This window comes from Petaurus breviceps, unplaced genomic scaffold, assembly GCF_028583685.1.
Source record: "Petaurus breviceps papuanus isolate PSGF00001 unplaced genomic scaffold, PetGlider_PUasm1.0 37, whole genome shotgun sequence".
In the NCBI taxonomy this organism is placed as follows: domain Eukaryota; kingdom Metazoa; phylum Chordata; class Mammalia; order Diprotodontia; family Petauridae; genus Petaurus; species Petaurus breviceps.
In genome coordinates, this window is record NW_027186296.1 from 39,206,171 (window position 1) to 39,231,851 (window position 25,681).

At 37.9% G+C, this 25,681-nt stretch overlaps 1 protein-coding gene across 1 annotated transcript; it reads left to right on the forward strand.

The window, feature by feature from the left end:
• MTFMT (mitochondrial methionyl-tRNA formyltransferase) lies at positions 1-23,585 on the forward strand. Its single transcript, XM_069098302.1, has 9 exons — positions 1-380; positions 2,414-2,623; positions 3,316-3,438; positions 4,785-4,887; positions 16,662-16,737; positions 17,538-17,629; positions 19,466-19,544; positions 20,276-20,358; positions 22,361-23,585. Exons 1-9 carry the CDS (start codon positions 16-18, stop codon positions 22,562-22,564), a joined length of 1,335 nt encoding a protein of 444 aa, XP_068954403.1. The 5' UTR covers positions 1-15; the 3' UTR covers positions 22,565-23,585.
• The last annotated feature ends 2,096 nt before the right edge of the window (positions 23,586-25,681 follow it).

The following is a 25,681-nucleotide window of genomic DNA, read 5'->3' on the forward strand; positions in this document are numbered from 1 at the left end:
CAGAGATGTGTTAGAATGCTGAGGGTTAGGGGCGCCACAAGAGGGCGCACCCTCCCTTTGTCCCAGCGCCTGCCTCCGGAGGCCCCGCCCCTCCACCAGTGTACGCATGCGGAGTGTGGGCCGCGGGCCGACGTCTGCGTGATGCGGGCCCTGCTGCCGACTTGGCGTTTGCATGTACCGGCTCGGGCTCCGGCGCCGGCGTGTAGCTTGTGCTGCGCTTCCCGGAGGAGGCCGGCGCACCAGTGGCGGGGACGGGCCTCCGGCCCCGGCCTAGGGGATGGCCCGCCGGTCCGAGCCCGGGAGCGGCCCCCTTGGCGGGTGCTCTTCTTCGGCACCGACGATTTTGCCCGGGAGGCGCTGCGGGCGCTGAGCGTGGCCAGGTACCTGAGGCCGGGGCTCAGGCCTCCGCCTGGCCGGCTCGGCGTGGTCTCGGGCGCGGGGTGGGCTCTGGAACCCGGCTGTTGGTCCTTATCTCGGGATCAGGAAGGCCGCCGAGAACCTCCGGGTGGGGGGTTCCGGGCTTCCTTGGAGCCCCGCCCTCCGAGAAAGAGACAGAGAGAGAGTGAGAGTGAGAGTGTCTGTGTGTCCTGATCCCTCCTTCAGGTGTGGCTATGTGCCCGCCCCCTCCCCGGGTGTGTCTCGACTGAAATGAGAATATCCTGACTAGTCAGATGGACACTCTCTCCTCCAGAACTTTGATCCTGTACAGGGCACCCAGAGTCTTGGTGCATTTTTAACCTGTTAAAGCTTAAATTAATAATAATAACCATTAACAAAGGACACCCTGTATTAATTCATAGCCTGTCACAGTTCTTCACTCCCCTTACTACAGGACACACTCAGATGTGACTGCAGTTCCTAGAGGTTCTGAGCCTGAGCTCCATGAATGCCTTTTTTAATATGTTGATAACTATTCCAGTATAATTGGTTTCCTTTGGAGCAGTAGATAGAGAGCTGGACCTGGAGTTAGGCTCTCCAGAGTTCAAATGTGTGATCCTGGGCAAAACACTTAACCTCTGCCTCTGTTTCTTCACCAGTAAAATGGGAATAATAAAAGCACTGACTTCCTAGGGTTGTTGTGAGGATCAAATGAGATATTTTTCAAAGTGCTTTGCAAACCTTAAAGTACCGTATAAATACTAGCTATTATTATTTATTCTGTGGATTTTATGCATTTAAAAATATTCTGAGAATGGGGTCCATGGACTTCACCAACTTGCCAAAGGGTTCAACCCCATGAAGAGAAAAAAGGTTAAAATTTTCTGCTGACTGGACACAAATCCTAAACACCAAACCTAAAAAGTAAATTCTAGTACAAGCCTTCTGTTCCCCACACTTTTTACATTCTTTCTAAGACATCAGCCTCTACATATAATAACTAACCTAATACCTCAAAGTTTGCCTGGTATTTTTATGTGTTTTATTTCCTTTGATCCTCACAGCCTCTTTGAGAGGTAGGTACTTTGTTTTATCCTCATTCTACAGATGAGGAGAAAATGTAAACCTGAAGATCTTAAGGTTACTCAGGTAGTGAGGAGCACAGTGGGATTCAAACCCAGCTCTTGCTGACCCCAAATACTTTCTCTGCATCATAATGAGCCCAATCCTGTACATCAGTAGAATCAAACTCAAGTAGAAACAGATCCCTGGGTATACTGACTAAGAACACTGCTAATTGACATTATCTTGTGTTGCACTATATATATATGTATGCATATATATTCTTTTATTTTGTTAAACGTTTCCCAATTACATTTTAATCTAGTTTGGGCCACACTGGTAACTCCCTTGCAGCGACTGGGAGTTTGACACTACTCCCATAATTCTCATTGAATAAAATATTCAAACTTATTAGGACGTTCATGATTACGTAATGTTTTATAAACTGTTCTGACTGATTTTATGACTCCAGCTTAAGTTCTTTATGAATTTATGTTATTTTACTTACTAATACATTAACATTTTCTGGGTTGACTTACATTGTGTTCTGTGGTTGAAAGTAAATAAAAAATTTTTTTCTTAACTTTTTGGAGGGAGGGAGAAAGGGCAGTTGGGGTTAAGTGACTTGCCCAAGGTCACACAACTAGTAAATATTAAGTGTCTGAGGTCACATTTGAACTCAGGTCCTCCTGACTCCAGGGCTTGTGCTCTATTCACTATGCCACCTAGCCGCCCCTATAAATCTGTTAATTTAAACTATTCAGACATTTTTACTAATTCATCTAGCTTTCACTCTGATACTAAATTTTTCAATCAGCCTCTTGGTTTAAGTGTCTAACCTTGAATCTTCACTAGTTCAATCAAAGGTGCACTCCATATGTGTAACAAAGTATAGCATTTTCATTCAGTTGTAATATATAAAGAAAATTGCTTACTAACCTTGGCATTTTCCTTCCTTTCTTGCCATCTTAAGGGAAAATAAAGGTGACCAAATAGTAGAAAATTTAGAGGTGGTCACAGTGCCTTCGCTTTCACCAAAAGGACTACCAGTGAAAAGCTATGCCCTTCAGGCTCAGCTTCCAGTATATGAATGGCCCGATGTGGGATCTGGGGAATTCGATGTTGGAGTAGTGGCTTCATTTGGTCGTCTTTTGAGTGAAGAACTCATTCTTAAATTTCCATAGTAAGTCCTCTTTTAAAGAAATTTAGAAATCGGTAGTCATTATAGATGAACTTGGTGTTTTAAAGTATAGTAGTTACTATTTGAATTTTAGTTTTGTTTCTTTTGATCTCACAGAATCTACTTATCATTAAAAATAACAAAAAAAAAAAGCAAGGACTCGTTATTGGTATGAGTCATCACCACCAAAAAGCAGTAGATGTTTAATTTTGCTAAAATAAATTAATAATAGTCCAAAACCTTTAGGAGTTTGTAAAGAGACAGATACACAGATTGTCATAGATGGACATGTGCAGTATAAACAGAAGGAGCAATAAAATATTTACATCAAGGGTAAGAATATAGAAGTGAATAGATAATGTAAAAGAGATATAGAAAAGTTGCTTTGGATGTTTGGATGAAGTGAAGGCAGTCAGTGTTTGAATAAATTATTAACATAATTTACATTGTCCATGATTTTGGTGGGAATAAAGTATATAATGGGTCTAGAGATCTTTTCCCCAGCCATGTGATAAAATTTTTAAAAAATTGTTTATTGAGTTCTCAATAAAACAGTTTTCCATAAATCAGAAAAAGTAAATGTAATTTAGTCATATAACAGTTTATCTAAGAGTAAGTTATGAACCCACATATATATATATATGTGTGTATATATATATATATATATATATTAATTCCCAAATTTTCTAATCTAGTGGCATACTGAATGTCCATCCCAGTTATCTCCCAAGATGGCGAGGTCCTGCCCCTGTAGTCCATACAGTGCTTCATGGAGACACAGTTACTGGGGTAACAATTATGCAAATCAAACCTAAAAGGTACAACAAATTTTCTTTTTTAAAAGATGTTAGTATCCTTATATATGCTTTTCTAATGGTGCTAGTTATTAACTGTTCTCTCCAATTTCAGTGTGAAAGTTCTTTTTAACTCCATAAAAATGGAAGTGAGTGTATGCTGATTTTTTTAATCCTAAACACCAAACCGAAAATTATAAATTCTTTATTTTTTAGAGCATACAGGCCCTTTATGAAGTCCTTGTATAGTTTTTAAACTTTTGCATTTAGACTGTTGGAAATGAAATTCCTATCAAGTGTCTCTTTTTTGATAATTCTCTTAAATGATGTGCACTTAACTCTGCTTATCAAAGACCAGAACTAGCATCCTTGTTTTGTTTCTCTCAGGATGTAAAAAGAATAATGTTAATTGCGTAATAGAGTTGTTACAAATTTTAATAAATTTGCTTTTGAATGGTAGTTACAGATTTCTGTACTACTTGCAAAAGTGAAAGTTAAGTATAGTAATTTTACATAGGTTGCTATCAGTTAATATCTATAGCATAGAAGAACAATTTAAAAATTCAGAAATTGTTGTTCTGTTTAAACTTTTGTTGAAGCTAGATCTTAAGGCCTGTACCTCATATCAGCATATGTGAAGGTATATGAAGGCATGCACATACACACACAAACTATATAAATATACACATATATACACATACCTATATCTACATACCTGTGTGTATATTTATATGTATATAGAGAGTACCTTGCTCCCTGGTGCAAAAGATAATACTTATGAAAGTTTCCATGTCATTTACTTGTAGTTCCAATGACTTAATTAAGGCAGAACTCTGAGGTAAACAAAATATAACCTTTGGGGAAATAAATATAAAAAGAAACAATGCCTTTTCTAATCTTATTTCCATGGATAATAAGTCTGTTGCTCTGTATTTTTAGTAAAGAAAGATAAACATGTTTGTTGTAAAAGAGCATCTTTCCCTTGCCATCTGGCTAAAGGTAATTTAATTTTTGTTATATTTTTTATAGATACATCATGCTTTTTCCCCCTTTTTTAGAAAAAAATGTAAATTTTGAAACGTTAAATTTACAAACTAGTTTCTGCCTATGTATTCTGCCTCTCAGTTTTGTATTTATTTTTGTTGTCAAAATCAGATCATCTATTCAACTACTGCATTTCTCCCCTTAGTTTTGATTTTAGAAATAGCTGTCAGGTGCTAGTCAAACTGGCCTTCTATACCAGCCCCTCCCTGTAGCTCATGTTACTGTGTCTTTAGTAAAAGCCCAGGAGCACAGAAATGTGAGTTAGATGTGTTATTCTTTACAAATATTGTCAGTAAGAGTGGTTTTCCTTTTAATTCTTCTGTTAGGTTCGATGTAGGTCCAATTATTAAACAAGAAGCAATTCCTGTACCACCTCAGTGCACGGCAAAGGAATTGGAAACAGTATTATCGAGGTTGGGTTCCAACATGGTAAGTTCTCCCACATTGCTTTGTAATTTCTTTCAGTCAGTCAAATAGAGGTTTCCTCAAAGGTCCCAACATAAGGAACATTTTATCTTGCGGACTATTAGCTCTTTCAAGGCAGGGACTATTTTCATTTTTGTCTTTGCCTCCTTGATGTAGACATTTAATAAATACTTTCCGAATTGAATGATGAGGTATTTCAAGCTTCTTTGAGGAGGGAAAAGGGTGATTCAGTTTTTTGTTGTTTAAATGTTAGTTAGGCTGCCATTCATGGTCCTCTATAATCTAGTCTGTCTACCTTTCTAGCCTTATCTCTCATTTCTTCCCTATACTTTGGCCTAATTGAGCATATTTTACATTCTTCAAACACACCCTGAGTTTTGCTGTCTCACCCCTTTTGTATATGTTGTTCCCATTCCTTGAAATCCCTTCCTCCTTTCTCTTTCCTAATCAAAGGTTTACACTGCCTGTACAACTGTAGCCCCACTTACTGGGAAGTATTCACAGACCATCCCAACCTTCAGTGATCTCTCCTTCCTCCAAACTTCTTTAGCTCCACTCATTTATACTTGGCTTATTCAGTTAAAAAATTAATGCAACATAGTCAGTACTATGTACCTTATGCTTACTAATTTGTATCCTTTTATTGGAGGAGATATGGAGTGAAATGTAAAGAATGCTGTACTTGGATTCTGGAGACTTGAGTTCAAATCCCAACTCCAGTACTTACTAACTTTAAAAGCAAGCCACTTAACCTCTTCAAGGCTTAGTTACGAGATAATAACACTTGCATTATCTACCTCACAGTGTTGTTATAGGTAAAGCACTTTATAAATGAGAGCTACTATTATATATGTCATTAAAGGAGTAGTGTGTAAATTTTTAGAATGGGAAGCTGAAAGCAGGTAAGGCAAGAGCAAGTTAAATTAGGTTAAGCTTGTTTCCTTTTTTTGGCAGTGTTATTAGAATCATAGAGTCAGTGTGGCATAGTGGATGGAATGCTCCACTTGAAGTTGGGAATACGTTGGTTGCAATCCTACCTCTGACGCTGACACTGACTAGTTGTATGACTCTGGGCAAGTCATTTGAACTCCCTAGGACTTCTGTACTACATCATAGATGAGTTCCAGTCTGCTTGGTTGGAGAGAGTTTCTGTGTCAGGAGTCTCCCATGCTAATGAAATCGCTGATCTCTCACATATTAGAGTAGTTGACCCAGGGTATTTCTTAGACATTTGCCTGGGTTTTGGTATTGCACTTGACAGGTATCCCACAAGGTGGAGTGATGTGGTCTGGATGATGGAACAGTTAAGTGACTTTAGAACTGGCCAAGTAAGTGCTTAAAGAAAGAATTGTGATCCTTGACTTGGAAGGAGGGCTTCAGTGGAGTGCTACAGGATTGTTTTGGGTCCTCTTCTCTCTCCTAGTTTTTATGAGTGATATGGGCTTAGGTGGCATGCTTATCAAATGCCACAAATCTGCAAAGGATAGCTAACATGCTGGATGACAGAATTAGGATACAGAAATCTCATTGGGATAAAACCTAACATAAAATTAAGTAGGTATCAATTTTAAATTTTATGATTAGGTTCAAAAAATCAACTCTATATCTACAGAATGGGGGAGATGTGCACAGATTAAAAGTCATTTGAAAAAGACCTAGGGGGTTTAGTTGACCCCCGAGCTCATTATGAATCGATACTATGTCAAAGCAGTCAAAGAAGATAATGTAGTCTTTGACTGCATTAATAGAAACAGAGGGAGGCTCTAGTTCCACTGTGTTCTCTCAGACCACATCTAGAGTATTGTGCTCAGCTCAGCTCAGCTAGAAAGACATTGATAACCTGAAGGGAAGAGCACTGATGACTAAGATGGTTAAGAGACTTAAAATTGAAGGAACTGATTATTCACTGACCTGCTGATGAACACAGTGACCGTTCCTGACTTCAGAGGAGTGATGGGAAAGCATGGGAAGTAGCAAATGACAGGTGCAAAATGAGGCATAGATTGTCACATGTGGACAGTGTGTTGATGCAATTTGTTTAACTTTATTTTGTTGTTGTTGTTGTTGTTGTTGTTAAAAGGGAGTTTTATTGCTGAGGTCAGGGGGATTTACTGGGAAGTGACAGCAATATAACAGAGCATCAAAAAAGTTGTTTGTTTTTTGGAGAAAAGGGATTAGACTTGTTTAAGAACAATGAATGAAAATGGCATCTTTGGGCATAATATAAGGAAAAATTTTTTAACAGTTGGAGCTGTCCAAAAGTAGAATGACTGGGGCTCTTAGGTGGCACAATGAATAGAGCACCAGCCCTGGAGTCAAGAGGACCTGAGTTCAAATCTGGCCTCAGATAGTTCACACACACACACATACACACACACACACACACACAAAACTAGCTGTGTGACCTTGGGCAAGTCGCTTAACCCCAGTTGCCCTCCAAAAAGAAAAAAAAACAAAAGTAGAATAACTGCCTGAGGAAATCAGAGTTCTCTATTACTGAAGGCTTTCAAGCAGTGAATAAATGATTTGTTGGGTATTTTAAAGGGGATTCTTGCTCAGCTGATGAGTAGCATGTATTATCTCTAAAGTCTGTTAACTCTGAAATTCTAAGATGCTATATTATTGTTTGTTGTGCATTGCATTCTATATGTTCTGTCATCCAAACGATATTGCCCTCCTCAACCATGACTTACTGCCTCATAACCCAACTGCCTACTCTGTTACCATGCACATGGCAGCTGCTTAGTAAATATTTGTTCATGATGATAATTTTAAAAGGGTAGGAACCTAAATCATAATAAAAATGTGAAATAGCCAAAGACTAGGCCCAGCCACAAAAGCATATTAATAGCAGACAATATACTTGGGGTGTGTTAAATTTTCAGGGTCTTCTCTTGTTCTGCCAGCTGAGTAATACCTTTCACATGCTGCCAATATTCTGCTTCCATCATTCCAGTTGCTGATTCCAGTCTTCTAGTCATCGTTCTTTAGAGTCTGGCTGCTTATCCTACTACTTCTTCTAAACCCTTTGCCACATTTTGATAAGTCCTGCTGCTTTCTAGAACTATATACTATCCTTGCTTCACCTATACCCCAGCCTATTTCACTATGCTTGCCAAAATTTTTTTGGATCATGACTTATTATCACTTAACTGTCCTTCTCAATTTTGTGTAGTCCATAAATTTTTTTTCAAAATTTTGTTTTTTGATTTTTCATTTATGAAATAAAACACGCATTTGCACAATAAATTTGAAAAAAGAAGATGATTACATATGACACTGAATATCTATTATGTGCAACTTGCTATTTCTTTTAAATATATAACAAAGTTATCATGTAAATTTCTTTTTTTTCCTCTTCCCTTCCCCCCCAGTCTATAAATTTAAGTTAACCATGTTTTGCCTTGAAGTCAGGGGTCAGCAAAATCAAACCATTCCTCACTCTCAGAGGCTTACAAAAATAAACCAATAGTGACTGGTTGAATTTGACTGAATCTTGATCTAAGTTATTGATGACAGAGGCTGTAGTGGATAGTGTTGGGCTTGAGGTTAGATTCCATTCCTATCTCAGACATTTATTAGTTGTGGGACTCTTAACAGTCATTTACTTTTCCTAAGCCTTAGTTTCCTCATCAGTAAAATGGGAATAGTAATAGAATCCTCCTCAAACAGTATATCAGTTCACTAGTATTAAATTCTTCATGTGTCAGGCAGTATGCTAGGGATGTAGGAAACAAAATAGATCCTCATCAAGGGGCTTACATTTTAGTGGGGGAGACAGGAAACATAAATAGGTATAGTCAGACTGTACAGAGTAGATGGAAAGTAATTTCAGGGGAGGCACTAGTGGTTGTGGGATGGAGAAAGGTGTCCTGTACAAGGTAGCACTTGAGCAGAGTCTTTTTTTAATTCATTTTTATTTTCTGTTCCAAATTTTTTCCCTCCCACTTTCCCCTCCCTCAACCCATTGAGAAAGCAAAATATAGCACTCGTTACAAATATGCTTAAGTTGGACAAAACAAATTTCTGCATTAGCCACATCAAAAAAAAAAATCTGCACTCAGAATCCCTCACCTCTGTCTGTAGGTGGATAGCAGGTTTCATTATGAGTCTTCTGGAACTATGGTAAATTCCATTCTGTTAATCAGAGTTTCTGTGTCTTTCAAAGTTGTTTGTCTTCATGGTATTGTTGTTATTGTATAATTGAGCTATCTTGAAATGAACCAGGGCTTCTAAGAGGTGGAAGTTTAGAGAGTGAGTGTTCTGGGTATGGATAGGCAGCCAGGGCAGAGGCATGGGAGATGAGATATGGAAGGTTCTGTGGCAGAAAGAACAAGTAGACCCTCATGGCTAGACTGTAGAGTGCTTGAAGGAGAGTGATGTGCAGAAAGACTGGCAAGATAGGAAGGGGCCAGGCTGTGAACAGCTTTAACTACCAATTGAAGGAGTTTATATTTGATCCTGAAGATAATAGGGAGCTGCTGAAGGTTGTTATGAGGGTCAAATGAGATATGTGAAGGACTTTTCAGACTTTGAAGTGCTGTATAAATATAAACTTCTTCTTCCTTCTCCATATTATTCCTGATAAAAACGTTCAATGGAATTGGGTCAAGCAGTGATCTCTAGGTTAGTCCACTAAAGAACTAAAGTTGCTGTGGAGCCATTGATAACTGTTCTTTGTGTCCAGCAATTCAGCAACTTCAGAATCCACTGAACTGTCCTATTTGTCCAGCCCCCATAACTACATCTTATCCATAAGACTAGCACAAATTACTTGTCAAGTGAGTTGCTAAAATCTAAGCAAATTATAGGCAGTTTTTCCCTGATCTATTATTCTAGAAATACTGTCACAAAAGGAGATAAGGTTAGTCTGTCCTGACCTATTCTTGATGAAACCGTGCCGGATTTTCGGTAACTCGGTTACCATGTTCATTCCTCTTGTTTTTAAAGCCACCTTCTGTTTTACTACAACCTCTCTTTTTGGGATGATTACATAATATTCCCCCTCGAACACTCTTTGTTTTGGCCAAATTGATTTTCTTGCTGTTCCCTTTAATAGCAATTATTTCTGACCTGGATAGCAAATAGCAATCCATTTATAACCTCTGTACCTTTGTACAGTTTGTCTCCAGTGTTTGTAATGCTCTCCCCTTTTTCCTCTTGGAAACCTTAGCTCCTTTCCAGACTCAGCTAAAGTGATATCTCCATCTAGAGCAGGAGTTCTTACTTTTTGTGTGTCATGGACCCCTTTAGCAGTCTGGTAAACACTTTCTCAGAATAATATTTTAAATGCATAAAATAAAATACATAGGACTGCAGAGGAAACCAGTTATATCAAAATATTTCTAAAAGCAAATCTCGTAGACCCCAAGTTAACCCCTATTCTAGAAGCCCTTTCTGAGTCCCCCAGTTGTTAGTGCTGTGTGTATCACTGTATAATTTTTGATATATATTCTACACTTATTTATTTGTGAACATGTCTATTCCATAAAATATAAGTTCCTTGAAGACAGGGACTGCCACCTTTTTGTCCCTCACCCTCAACTTTTTTTTAAATTGGTTAGTTTTGCTGAACTGTTGTTTTTTTTTTTTAAATTAATTTATTTATTTTTAGTTTTTAGCATTCATTTCCACAAGATTTTGAGTTAGCAATTTTTCTCCCTGTCTCTCCCTTACCCCCTATCCCAAAATAGCAAGCCTATTGAATACCCCTTCCCCTAATCTGTTCTCTGTTATTTCCTTCCCCATCCCCCCCAACTTTCTAGTAGGCAAGATGGATTTCTATACCCCAGTGCCTGTATATCTTATTTCTCAGTTGCATGTAACATGCATTAACATTTGTTTTTTGAAACTTTGAGTTCCAGAGTTTCCCTTCTTCCCTCCTCACCCACCCCCACTGGGAAGACAAGCAGTTCAGCATAAGGTGGTGTACATGTGTAGTTATGCAAAACATTTCCATAGTAGTTATATTGTGAGAGACTAACTATATTTCCCTCCATCCTATCCCACACCCCACTTTTTCTATTTTCTACTTTAACCCTGTCCCTTTTCAAAAGTGCTTCTAACTACCCTTTCTCCCAATCTGCACTCCCTTCTATCACCCCTGCTCCTATCCTCTACCCCCTTATTTTCCTGTAGGGTAAGATACCCAATTGAGTGTGTATGTTATTCCCTCCTTAAGCCAAATTCAATGAGAGTAAGGTTGAGCCATTCCCTTTCACCTTTCTGTTCTTCCCCTCCATTGTAACAGTTTTCTCTTGCTTCTTTTATATGAGATAACTTACCCTAATCTATCTCTCCCTTTCTCTTTCTCCCAATATATTCCTCTCTCACCTCTTAATTTTATTTTTAAGATATCATCCCTTCATATTCAACCCATCCTGTGCCCTTTGTTTATGTATACATGTACACACACATGCACATACTCATATATATATTTATACACACATAACACCCTCCTGTACATACATATATATTCATTTCAACTATCCTCATATTGAGAAAAGTCTCATGAATTACAATTATCATTTTTCCATGTAGGATTGTAAATAGTTAAACTTTAATAAGTTTTTTATGATTACTTTTTCTTGTTTACCTTCTCATACTTCTCTTGCTTCTTATAATTGAAAGTCAAATTTTCTGTTCAGTTTTGGTTTTTTCATCAAGAATGCCTGAAAGTCCTCTGTTTCATTGAATGACTATATTATCCCTTAAGCATTATACTCAGTTTTGCTGGGTAGGTAATTCTTGGTTTTAATCCTAGCTCCTTTGACCTCTGGAATATCATATTCCAAACCCTTCGATCCATTAATGTAGAAGCTTCCAGATCTTGTGTTATCCTGATTGTGTTTCCACAATAGTAAAATTGTTCCTTCGTGGCTGCTTGTAATATTTGCTCCTTGATCTGGGGTCTTTGGAATTTGGCTATGATATTCCTAGGAGTTTTCTTTTTGGAATCTTTTTTAGGTGGTAATTGGTGAATTCTTTCAATTTCTGTTTTGCCCTCTGGTTCTAAAATATTAGGGCAGTTTTCCTGGAGAATTTCTTAAAGGATGATTTCTAGGTTCTTTTTTTGATCATGACTTTCAGGTAGTTCAATAATTTTTAAATTATCTCTCCTGGATCTATTTTCCAGGTCAGTGGTTTTCCCAATGAGATATTTCACATTGCCTTCTATTTTTTCATTTGTTTGGATCTGTGACCAGTTCATATTTTTCTTGGAGGCTTTTGATGCAGGAGTCCTGACTTCACTGTCTTCCTCCCACTCCATGCCTTGATCCTTTTTGTCCCCAAAAAAGGATTTTGTGGTCTGTTTGTGCTTCCAGTGCTTGCTCATATTGCCAGCCAATTACTTGACTTTTGAGTTCTTTGCCATGGTAGAATTCTGCTTCCAGAATGGAGAGAGCTATATCCCAAATGGCTAGGGTTTTTGCAGCTGCTGGAGCTATAAGTTGGGCGCTCTCTCTACAGCCCCCAGAAGCTGTGGCTCACTGGCCACTCAGCCCAGGACCATGATCCAGATCCAGGCAGGTCAGAGCAAGAGTGATTACTCTCTGAATGGTCATTTGGTCTCTCTATTAGCTCTGAAAGCAGCCACATGGCACTACCGCATCTCCTCCTACTTCTCCCCCCGGGAGTAGGGGCAAGACCACGCTGTTCCTTCACCCTTACGACAGAGTTCCCAACTGACCTTTTATTTTCTCTTTGTCATTTATGGTTTGAGGAGTCTGGAAACCACCACAGCTGCTGGTGATTCACTCTCCTGAAGTCTGCCTTGGCTGGCCTGTGCCTTTGGTCAGGGCTGCCCTGGGGCTGGAACCATGGCTCACTGGGGACTGTACTCACCTCCCAGTGAGCTGCGCTAGACCTTTCCTGTTGACCTGCCAGGCTGCCTTCAGCAGGAGATTTGTTTCTCTCTCTCTTTGTGAGTTCTGTAGCTTTAAAACTTGTTTACAGTCATTTTTTTACAGGTATTGGAGAAGGTTGAAGCCAGAGCCCACGCCAAGTTTGTGTTTTTACTCCACCATCTTGGCTCCCTATCCCTCATCTTTCTTATATGATAGTTTATGTTGTCCTGTCAATTCTACCTCACCACTCTTGTAAAGACTCCCATTTCTACCTGCCTGTATTGCTATGGAATTTTATGTTGTCTCTCTTTCCCTTCTCCAGTACAACCTTTACACTATTGTCAAATTAATCTTTTTTATGGATAAATCTGATCATTTTACCCCTTTGCCCAAAAACTATTTTAAAAAATTTGATAAATAGGGGCAGCTAGGTGGTGCAGTGAATAGAGCAATGGCCCTGGAGTCAGGAAGATCTGAGTTCAAATTCAGCCTCAGACACTTAACACTTACTAGCTCTGTGACCTTGGGCAAGTCACTTAACCCCAATTGTCCTGCTTTCCCCCCTCCAAAAAGCAGAAAAAAATAGATTTTGTTTTAACAACCATAACAATCAACATGTTGTTATTGTTCACTTGTTTTCAGTTGTGTCTTGACTCTTCATGGTCCTATGTGGTGTTTTCTTGGCAAAGATACTGGAGTGGTTCACCATATCCTTCTCCAGCTCATTTTACAGATAAGGAAATTGAGGTAAACAGGATTAAGTGACTTGCCCAGGGTCACACAGCTCGTGTCTGAGGCCACATTTGAACTCAGGAAGATGAGTCTTCTTGATTCCAGGCCCAGCACTCTTATCTACTTCACCACATAGCTTTCACCCCTTCCCCCCCACACACATTATCTGTATACAGAAGTTCAGATACTCTAATCAGAGCCAGAGAGACAGTATAAGCAAGATCATAAGCAAGAATAATAAACCCCCCTAAACTTCCCAAATTATATATATATAATCATAGAATATACAGAACAGAGTTGGTGGGGGGGGGCATGCCTCAGAGCCCTAGAAACAGTTCAGCAAAATAGCAAAAGAAGTGGTTGTTAATGATTGCACCAACACTGTGCCTCTCAATCATTTACCCATAATAAAAGAAATGAGACCCTGGGCATTACCTTAAAGAGCTACACACCAGGTTTACTTCCTGTATCAAACATGAAATCTGTTGCTATGTTATCTTCCTTTACATAATTACAGTCAGCATGTTTTCTTTGCTGTTATCATTCCAGATGGCTCACAAGTGTTCTATGGCCCTTTATTGTTTGCTCCAGACCCTTCCCATTCTGGCATTAACTCTTCCTTTCTTGTCTCCTTGTCCTTTTCTCTGTGTTTTAGCCAAACTCGATTGCTCTTCACCTCGACCATGCCTTCTACTTTTCTACATTGATGCCTCTGATTAAACTATGTTCTGTGCCTGAATTTTCCTTCCTTCCCTTTTTTTGTACATTGAAGCCCTACCCATCCCTCAAAACCCACAGAAAATACAAATCCTTCCATGAGTCTTCCTTAATTCTTCTTTGGCTATAACCACCTTTCCCCTTCAATTCTTACAAAGCTCTTTGTTTTCAGCCTCACTTTGTCCTCACTTAACACCTCTTCTAGTTGACTGTATATGCATCATAACATACATACAAAACTTGAAGTTCCAAAGGGCAAGAACTGCCTCTTTCCTAAACTTTGTATTTCCCTACTGCCTCCCTTATGGTTCTGCATATAGTAGGCACTTCATAAATGTCTACTGAATTGAATTCCCTCTGATTTGGCTTTTAGTGAAATGAAATCTACTTTATTGGAAAAGAAAATGGGTGGAAATATTCTGAAGGGATATGCTCAGTTATTCACAAGGGAAGGAGTAGAAGTGGTAGGAGCCAAGAAACATAATATTATCACAGACAAGTACTTATTGTGTAGTGGAAGCATGTTTTTTCAGAAAATATTTGGAAATCTGAACTTCATAACATTCTATAAAATTAGCAGTTAGGAATTCCTGTTAGTGCTGTGTAAAGTTAAAGCGTAGTTTTTCTGTTATGTTACATATTAAAGCATTATGTTTTGAAGTTTATACCTGGTTATGAACAAGTTTGTGTTGTTCTGTATGCCAGATGAAATATATTCATTCATTTATACAGGTATTATTAAGAGTGTCCGTCATCAGGATTGAGGGCCACTTTTACTAGTTTTATTATAGCTGGCAATGAAAAATTCCTGGCTAAATTCTTTAGAAAAGTGAATCACTGAGGGTATAAGTACTCTATTTGAATACTGAGCTTCAACAGACATTTAAATTCCTGTATTATACAGAGCTTTGTGTTAGGCTCTGAGAAAGATAATTGGATGAATCTGTGATCTCAGTGATATGAATACTCCTTCTAGGGATGCAGTACATGAACCATCTGCACCTTTTTATATTGTGTGACTCATACGTCTCTTCCCATTTAGCATGTGTAGCACATCTGCCTTTATACTGGGGCTTTCCCCCCAAATCTCTTAATGAGTACAAGGAGCTATCCCTTAATTATTTGCTTCTTCTCAACACATGTCCATGCCATCTTCTTTTTTGGTCTTGTATCTTACTTGTTGACATTGTTCATGTCATTTCTCTCTACCATCTCATTGCCCTTGGGTTACCCTCAGTTTTAGTTTTTGGAAAATGGTATTATATGACTCAGAGTGAGACAGTACCAGAAGAATATTGTTCTTTTAAAAGAAAATGATCCTTTGTTTCTGGAGAAAGCTTGGGATGATTAAAAACACTTCAGTTTCCCAGAGTCAACTCAACCCATTCTCTTGCTGTTGCATTTTTCACCTAGAATACTGTCCCTCCACCACGTGTATCCAAGTTATATATACTGATGGGCCAGCTCTATGGGTTTTTCAGTGAATCATATATCATACTCTGGACAACAGGCATTCTTTATCCACTAGTTTTTTTTTTCTGCACAATTAATTAGGCCACATTCTTTGAAATGATTATAGATGTATTTTAAGAAATCATGCAGTGCTTTAGGAATCATTAGCATTGTGATGAATTGATTTTGGAGGAAGGTGAAGAAAATGGAGGCAGAAAGACCCATTAGGCTTTTGCAATAGTTCAGGTGGAATGCAATCAAGGAGTATACTAAGGTAGTCTTACTGAGATTAGAGAGGAATAGATGTGCTAAACTGAAAAAAGTAGCAGTTATAGCCAACACAGGTTGGTAATTGACTGTGGGGAGCAGCAAAGGAAAGAGTCAACTGCATCTCTAAAGTTGTGAGCAGAGGGAGACTTCTGGATGTATGGTACCACACACAGACATAGCAAAGTCATAATAAGAGCAGGCTTTGGAGAACAGAAAAGTTCTGTTTTGGATATGTTGACGTTCAAGAAGTATCTTAATGGAGAATGAAGGAAGGAGAAGGATGGATTTGGAGTCAGAGGACCTGGATTCATATTCCTGCTTTGCCACAGTGTCCTAGTGATTTAATTTTTCTGGGCTTCTCTTCCCTCATATGTAAAATGGAGGGGCCAAAGAGGCGGGTGGGACTAAATTAGACTAGATAATTTCTTAGGCCCCTTCTATCCCAAAGCAGAGATAACTCATTGGCACACTGGATAAAGCACTGGGCCTGGAGTCAAAATGCTGTTGGTTCATCAATCTCAAGATCCTGGGATGATTGACACAGTGTAACACCACTAGAAAAAGAGTAGTTCCACTGGTGTCATTGTAAGATCTGGTGCCTTATTAAAAATTATTGAGATAGCATTTCACTAAAAAGCCAATATAGTAACTAACTCTGCTCCCTCATTCCTAGTTATTCTGAAATAAAAAGAAATTATGCAGTATCAGAATTTGGTGTATTTATCAGAATATTTATTTTCTTAATCTCCCCTTTTGTAGCTTATTTCAGTTTTGAGAAACTTACCTGAAAGCTTAAAAAATGAAAGGCAGCAACCAGCTGAAGGAGTAACATATGGTAAGTGCTAACTGCAGAAAACTCCACCTTGAGCTGTTCAGTGTTCATATCCATTGGCGTTCTTGCTTGTCCAAACTCTTATCAAAAGGGGAAAGTTGTTTACCTGCAGTAAATTTTTGCCTGGACTGCCAACAAACTGAAGCCCCATTATTAAACCCTACCCCAGTAACCACAGACCATAAATGGATTCAGTCATATCTTTATTCAGAACTTCTTTGCCATCATGTTTTCACCAGTAGAAGAGACGAAATAAGGTATTGTGGGATGAATTGCGTCTCAAAATGTTTTATTCTTATTTGATTGCTCTTTTTTATCCACTCTTCTCTGGAGTTCAGGGGTTTGGAGATGTGTTTTTGTTTTGCAGATAGAAAAGTTGAATTTTAAATGATATGTCCAATGTCATTACAACTAAAATTTAATCAAGAATCCCACTTTCCAGACTGCACTAACAAAAACTGAATCAAACTGGCACATAATCTTGTAATTCCTGTATTCCTATTTACTTTCTCTCTAATTTTGTTTAAACAGAATCCTGTATTACTCAATGTGTATGTCATGCTGATTGTTACCTTTGTGAATGAGGGTCTTTTGAAAGAACTGGAATATATATTAATTGATACAGTTCTGCTCATTTTACCATAAGCAATTCAACAGAATGTCTTATGTGCCTTCAGTGGCAGAGCACTAAGATAGACCAGGGGAGATCCAAAGTTTAGATCAGACATAGTCTATGCCTTTGTAGACTTTATAGTCTGGTAAGTATGAAAATGTTAACTTTGATCCTTGGCATTATTTTATAGCTCCCAAGATATCTGTTGCTTTGAGTTGTGTAAAATGGGAAGAACAAACTCCGGAGGAAATATTACGGCTTCAGCGTGCCATTGGCAGCATGGTAAGGCTTCTTCTTTAGTCTGATAGTTGTGTGTGGATATCACTTTTTTGGATATTTGCATGAAGACTGAACTGTGTATAACTAAATTCAGGAATATATTAAATATAAACACAAGACTGACTTGTTTTCATGATCACTCAAGTCTTAAATCTCACATATTACCATAAGTGTACTGAAGTTGTAACATATGTTAGTCTCTTCAAACACTTGGATTCAATTACCCATTTTTTGCTGGTTCTGTGCCAGTTTTCCTATCAAAGATGTTGTAAAGATTGCATCAAGGCAGGGCCTAGAATGTGAATTTCTAGTAACTAGTTGCTGCATATTCTGAATATCTTCTATGGTACCTAAGACATTTAGAGTTCTAAGTAAACTTAAATCTTAGTCTGTAGTAATGTTTCAGAAACCTTTTGGGGGCTCCAAAAGGAGATGAGTTTTCTTGATGAAAATATGAAATGGAGAACAATTTATACAGGGTATCCCATAAGTCTCAGTGTGGTTTTAAGTAAGGCTTCTGGGACACCCTAATTTTTTTCAGTGAGTTGGTGGAAAAAAGTAGTAGTAATAGCTAATATTTAAATAATACTTTAAAGTTTTCAGAATGCTAAACATGTATCATCTTTTTACTCTCACAGTAACCCTCTGAGGTAGATGCTATTTTTTATCCACATTTCATAAATGAGGAAATAGACTGAGAGGCTAAGTAATTTGTCCAGATTCACACAGTTAGTAAGATCTGAGACATTGGAACTCGGGTTTTTCTCACTTAGATGTCTGTCACTCTATGCACTACACCAGTGGTATTAAACTCTGAACAGAAATGGGCATGTCTATATTAACTTAAAAAAGCACATATTAGCATTCTCTATGTTGTTGTATTTTTTATTTTGTTAAATGTCTTAATTACATTTTAATCTGGGCTGAGCTGTACTCCTGACCATCTGTACCATAGCCGCTTGTCCTAGCTTTTAAAGGTCAGATATGACCAATTCTCAAAGTGTGTGGTAGAAGTCAGTGTGATGTTGATGGAGGTAGGGGGAGAAGATCAAAAGAGAAGGAAATCATATCGGGTTGTTCAGATTTCTTTGGTTTACTTCAATTCCTATGTTTCAGACACTTAAGTTTTCTAAAACTTTAGTGAACTCTTTTGTGTTATGAACAAGGAGCCAAAAGGATGGTTTTTTAAATCTTAAAAAAATCTTAGCCCCACAGTGTGTGAAAATGAATTCATTGTATTCTAAAAAAAAAAAGTGTTTACTGCTTTAAAGAAAATCTGTGTATTTATTACTTTAAAAGTTTTTTTTTTTAACAGAACAAAGAATTTGTCTTTCAAACACACTAAATCAGAACAGGTGGCCGAGGGATCCAAAGCTGTTTCATGGCATGTGTTTCTCCACATGCTCTTATTACCACCTGCTCCATGCCATGACACAGATTTAGGTCCCTCAGCCGCCTGTTCTGATTCTGTATATATGAGAGAGAAAAGTCTTTCTCTTAAGCTTTTAAATCCTCGAAATTAACTAGTTTATTATGTTCACAATGAGTATAGTGCCCATAACACTCATCACTGTGTCCTATCCATAGTAGGTGTTCAATAAATGCTTGTTGACAATTATTTTTCCTAAATGGGGTCTTACGTTTCCTATAATGCAGTCCTTAAAGAAGGATTGGCTATATATATTAACTATTCAGAAAGGCTTAGGCAACATTATTGATTGACCCTCCATTTCCATCGTTAAAAGAAGCTTAAGTGGAACTAGCTTAACTTCTAAAGACTGATGAGAAGTGTTGGAGCTGTGTATTCCATCTTCATCCCTATTTTACATTCATTTTCAGATTCCACTGCAGACACTTTGGATGGGTAGCACCATTAAACTTCTGGATTTGGTGGAAGTTAATAGTCCTGGCCTTGCTGGTATTAACTTTTAAGTAATCAAAATAAAAATGTTTTTACTTGGTAACCTAACTGAAAATGTATCATGTTTTAGTACAGACTTGCCTAAAATGTAATTATTATAGGAAACTCAAGTTTGGTTAGGTATAATTTCATTAATTAAGCAGAGATAGCAGTTAGCATTTTCCTTGAAATGTACAAGTGGTCTAATAAATTCCATCCTGGTGAATGCCATTAATAAAAATCCACGGACAGCTTGTCAAGTACTTTTATTGGGGGAGATCTTTTCAGCCACCGATTGTACAGGCTTACTGTCCTCAAGCTCAGGCCAGTTCCAGACTTATCAGTGCCTTCCCAATATTTAAGTCTGATTTGAAATTTGGGGTATCATCAGAGTTCCAAACCCTTTCATCTCCCTTTCCACAAGTCAGTAATTGTATCGAAAAAAGGTCAGTTAACACTTTGATGTTAACTTCTTGGCCTGCTCACTAATTATATTTTTAACAAGACTCATTCTGTCCTCTGTATTAGAAAATTCCTGGCTATATTAATGAATCACACGTGGTCCAGACTTTGAGATATTAGTGCATAAAATGGGAATGTTGGGACAGCACTGGTTGCTTTCCATCCAGCAGTTCTATCCTATTTGGGGTCTATCCTAACATCATTTTAAAAATTTTTCCCCTCATTTTCAGTAAGCATCCATAAAGCTGCAAGAATATTTGCTCCTTTTTTTCTCTTTCCTTTTTCAGATCAGAAATTAATGGGACAGTCTGTTCTTCCAGGAACAATAATATACCACAAACAGTCACAGACACTCTTGGCTTGTTGCAAGGTATAGTTTTCTTTGTTGTTGTAATATTTCATTTGGTTATCTCTACCATCTCAGGCATGTATGCACATAATTGCTTATCCCCTTTGGTTTTAAACAATAAAGAAATTATCTTCAATTTTCTTAAGTCATTTAATTTAGAGCATTATTTGTTAAGTGATCATAATCATTGAGGTTTAGTTGAGCACACATTGCTAACTTAAAATCTGAAAGAATGCAACAATAACAATCTTAATAAACATTTATTAAATTACTTTTACATATACTTTGTTAGGTTCAGGGGAAGATATGACCACCACTCTACTTCAGTCTCAGCATACCTTTTGCCTGGACTCTTGGCATCCCAATTTCTTTGCCTATTTCTAGGCTCTTCTTTCTCTAATCTATCTTCTTATTTATTTATTCATTCATTTATTCATTTTAGGAGGGCATTTGGGGTTAAGTAACTTGCCTAAGGTTACACAGCTAGTTTTTGTGTTAAGTGTCTGAGAGGCTGGATTTGAGCTCAGGTCCTTCTGACTCCAGGGCTGGTGCTCTATTCACTGTGCCACCTAGCCACCCCTCTAATCTATCTTCTTTCTGTATATCTAGCAAAATAATATTCCAAAGTGTTCCCCTACTCAGAAATCTTCAATAGCTCCCTGATGTTTCTAGGATAAAATACAAACTACTTAGCTTGACATTTAAGATGCTTCACTCTGGGGTGGCTAGGTGGCGCAGTGAATAGAGCACTGGCCCTGGAGTCAGGAGGACCTGAGTTCAAATGTGACATCAACACAAAAAACTATCCATGTGACCTTGGGCAAGTCACTAACCCCAATTGCCCTACCTTCCCCCCTCCAGAAAAGCAAAAAAAGCAAAAAAAAAGACGCTTCACTCACCTTTTCAACTTTATTTCACATTGTTCCCCTTCACACACGATTTTCCAGCCAAAATGGACTGTCCATTTCCTCAGCTCATCACTCCATCTTTCACATCTGCATTTCTGCAAGCTGTTCCCCATGTCTCTATCTCTCCCTCTCATTATCCTTATAGTCTTTCAGCACTAAGCTTGTGTGCTACCATCTTCAGGGAATTTTTCCTAGGAACCCTTGCAGTTGTGAATAGTCAGGTTATTGGGTCTTTTAAAAAACCTTACATCTCTATCTACTGACTGAAAATGAACTCTCACAGGGCAGGTATTGCCCAAGCAGGTATTCAGTTTTGTCTTTATATCCTCAGCGTCTCTCCTAAAGTCCCACATATCGTAGGGAAGTAATAAAAGTTTGTTAAATTGTATGTTGAATGCGCAGATGAATGAAGCACAACCCTTGCTCTCAAGGAGTTTAAAATTGTGTTAAAGGGTGACAAGCAACTAGGATATGATAGGTGGAGAGTGTACAGAATAGTTCTTTGTGATACTTAAAGAAGAAGAGATAACTCAGTGATTTAAGTTCTTTCTTAGGGAGGAAAATTGAGTTTTTGTTTTGCATTCCTAAGTAATATAACTTAGTTTCATAGCATAAAATATAGTCATTTTGAAATCTGTACTTGTATTCCTGATTAACTTGCTATTTAGGATTGGTGGAGACATGATTCCTGGATATTTTAAGACACATTTAGGTTAGACTTAGATATGAACCTGACATAATTACCCTAAGAGATTGTTTGCTTGGAATTTTGTTTTCGCTTGTAATTATTTCTGATCCTTCCCTAAATTAAAAGACTTTCTCTTGATTACATGACTGGATATACCTTTCTGTGCATCCATGTCTTGGTTTAATGTTTTTTATTCTACTGTTTTTATATGTATATATTCTGATTTTGTATCTGTCTCTCCTGTCTTAAGTAATAAGTTCATGTAGGATAGGACTGTATTTATGTAACTGACCTGCAGGATTTAGTGCTGTGCCTTTGGTAGCTAGGCACTAAGGAAATAATTGTTTTAAGAGTATCTCTCAAACTGATCTTTGCTCTTATCTGTAACTGCCTGTTCTTACTGCCATGTATCTTATCCTCTCTGCAGGGTGGCTGGATTGGCATACGCTCAGTTATATTCAAGAAAAAACTTACAGCTGCTGATTTCTACAATGGTTATTTGCACCTTTGGTTCCAGCAGAATTCCCAAGCCCAGTTAAAGGAGTGTAGATTTCAAACTCTCAACCTTACAAAAAAGAAACATGGGAAGGACTCTAAATTGTTGCTGTGCAACAGTGCATTGAGTATTTAAGGAAAAGATGGACAAAAATCTACTATCTGTAATTTAAGATATTTGATTTATTAGGAATTACCACTTCATTTGCTGAAGGCAGCACTATTCAGGGAAGAGAAGATTATTTGCTACTTCAGATTTTAAAATAGTCAACAGCTTCCTCCTTAAAAATGACCTTGTCTACTTCAATGGCTAAGGTAATTTATTAATAAACACATTTTTGTTTTATTTGGGAGTAAATAAAACTATACTATTGCAAAATGGATTAAATTATATATCTTTCCAAGAGCATATACCGACACTGATATGTTTGTGGATACCGATATGCCATACTTTACTTACTTGATGTGTTCTTTAAAAATTTTTTGTAAACTGAATTTTTGAAAATTGAATTATTTCTCCTTTAAGTTTTTTTAATTGTTTCAGATAGTGCTTTAATTCCATTTCTTAGTGATCTTTAGTTAGTAGTGAACTTTAAATTTCCACTCCCCTCCCTCACCTCCAGCTTCCTTTCAGGTAATTAATACATAAGTAAACATTTAAATATATGAGGTAAGTCCATTCATTAAGAGATTCTTTTTCTTTGTGAATCCTCTTATAAAGCAGAAAAATCCTTCTGTAATGTGAATAATTACTGATAATTAATTAGTTTGATTAATTTAAAATCTAAGTATCTATGCCCTTAATGGAGTGGAAAGAGCTTTTGAATTTCTGTTTGGAGACATAATCAACTTACCTGATTTCTCAGCAGATGAATCCTTTCTCCCAATACAGAGTTATCACTTTGTATCTATTTACTTATATTCCCAAATGAAGAGGCACCAATAGCTTTGAGGGTTAAATTTCTAGACTGGTGATTCCTGGAAAGCGTTTGCAAAAAAGTCTTCACTATAAAAACTACTGAGGTGAAATCCATTATCCAAGGCCACACAGCTGGTAGCCAGATTGGGATTAGAACCCAGATGTTCTGAGTCCAACTTAGTGCTCTTCCTACCAGCACAATTGATTTTTCCAATAAAGTAAAAAAAAATTTGGAACAGCAAGTATCACAGCTCCAATTTTTCTGAAGTAAGGCATCATGTTAAAAACATAAGTAAATTCTCTGCCCTAAAGTGACCTTAAATCTAAAAAGAGAAATTAAGCAAATGCTATCTAGGGCTATAAAAGCAATTTGCTTCAAAAATAATATTAAACTGGTTATATAGCATGCACTGAAGCATATTGTGGATGGGAGGGAAGGAAGAACAAAAAAGTGGTAAATGATCAGGTTAATGTCAAGTTACCAGACTCCAAAGAGTTTGTCGGAGATAGAATAGGGAAGGAGTTTCACTCCACACATTAACTTATATTTCAGTGTAAGTATCTGACTTGATGAGACCACTGGTTTCTAGCAAAACTGAAATGGTATGGGAGAGAGTTCAGTGCACCCTACCAAGGAACCCAGCATGCTCCCCTATCATCAGAGAGCAGTCCCTCAGACAAACTCACTTAAAATTATGCTTGGTTAGAAGCTCCCTAACAGAGATGACTTGAGCAGCACTTTAGCCCATAGTCAACGAGTGGTCAATTAATCACACAAGTTACACTTACCAAAGGTCCACATTTTGCCTTTGGCCTGAAGAGAATTCACTACCCCTATTGTAGGGGAATTTTAGAATCTCTAAATTGAACAGGCCCTGAGGCCATCTGGTAACACCCACAGCTGAACAAGAATCATTTGGCAGACCCAACAAGTGTTTAGTTTTTGTCCATTTCACTTTTGGATAGCTGTCATTCTCAGGACATAACTCCTTATGTTAAGCCTGAATTTGTCTCTGCAGTTTCTATCTATTACTTCTAATTCTTCCTTCTGGCTCTGAGTAGAACAAGTTCAGCATCTCTCACAACAGCCTTTAAATACTTAAGGAAACTTTCCTAGCTTCCTCAGGCTTTTCTGTCCCAAGAGAAATTCTGAGATAAAGTTCTGTGGACCATCCACTTATTAGAAGGGCTAGCATTTGCCAATAAATGGGATCCAATGGCTTCTCAATGATTAAAGACCACAGATTAGGTATGATACTGTCTTTCATGGTGATTAACAAGATGACTAAGCAAAATCTGAAGCAACATAGGTGTGTCTCCTGATTGGCTACGTGTTTTAATGAGGAGGTGGGATGAATATCATCTCAGCTCCACATTTCCTCATAGAGTGATGCGATTAGTTCTCAGGTGATGGGGTTAGTCTGCAGGCCATGGGAGTTGCTACAACAGTTTTAAATTGAAATTGACCTTTAAGTTAGTCAGGATTTCAGGAAAGTGGGCGATTAGTGAAGTTACAAGTATTGGGGTACAAGTCACAAGAGTAGATCATTACCTAGGTGACCTGAGGTTACCTGAGTGAACTTGCAAAAGCAAGGGATTTGGGCACATACAGTGAAGGAGAATGTTAAATCTATGCTAATTTGATTAAGTCTTAACAAAATAGAATTAAAATCAAATTTCAATTTTACACTTCTCTGGGTTAAACATTCTTAACTCTATCAGCCCATCCACATATGGCATCATTTCAAGGCCCTTTTTCCATTCTCCAGCTTTTGCATGACTTTCCTAAAATGTGCCTCTCACACCCCCAAGCTTAGTGATTCTCTAGAGGTGATAGGAGCAAGGCACCTGTCAATGCAGACTTCAGATTCTCCTAGCTCTCTTGGTTGTCATGTCACATGTCACTGCCATATCATCTCAAAGCTCACCCTAACCCCATAGTCCTTTTAAGACAAACTGCTGTCTTATCCTTTCCATTTTGTGCTTTTCCAATGACAAGGGCAAGCGCTGACATCTAACCCTGTTAAATTTTATCTTGCTATATTTGGCCCATTGTTCTAACCTACCAAGGTCTTTTTGAATTTTGTCATTCCTCAGTTTCCTCATCTATAAAATGGGAATAATGATAGCATCTACCTCTAGGGGTTGTTGAAAGCTTCAAATGAGATACTATTTGTAAAGCACTTGGCACTTTGCCTGACACATGGTAAGCATGACATAAATGTTAGCTATTATCATTATTAGATTTATATCCTCTGCAGAATAGATTAGAAAGCCATCTATGTTTCAAAGCCCTGATGTTAAATCCTGCTGGGCCAATCATTTCCCTGGGGT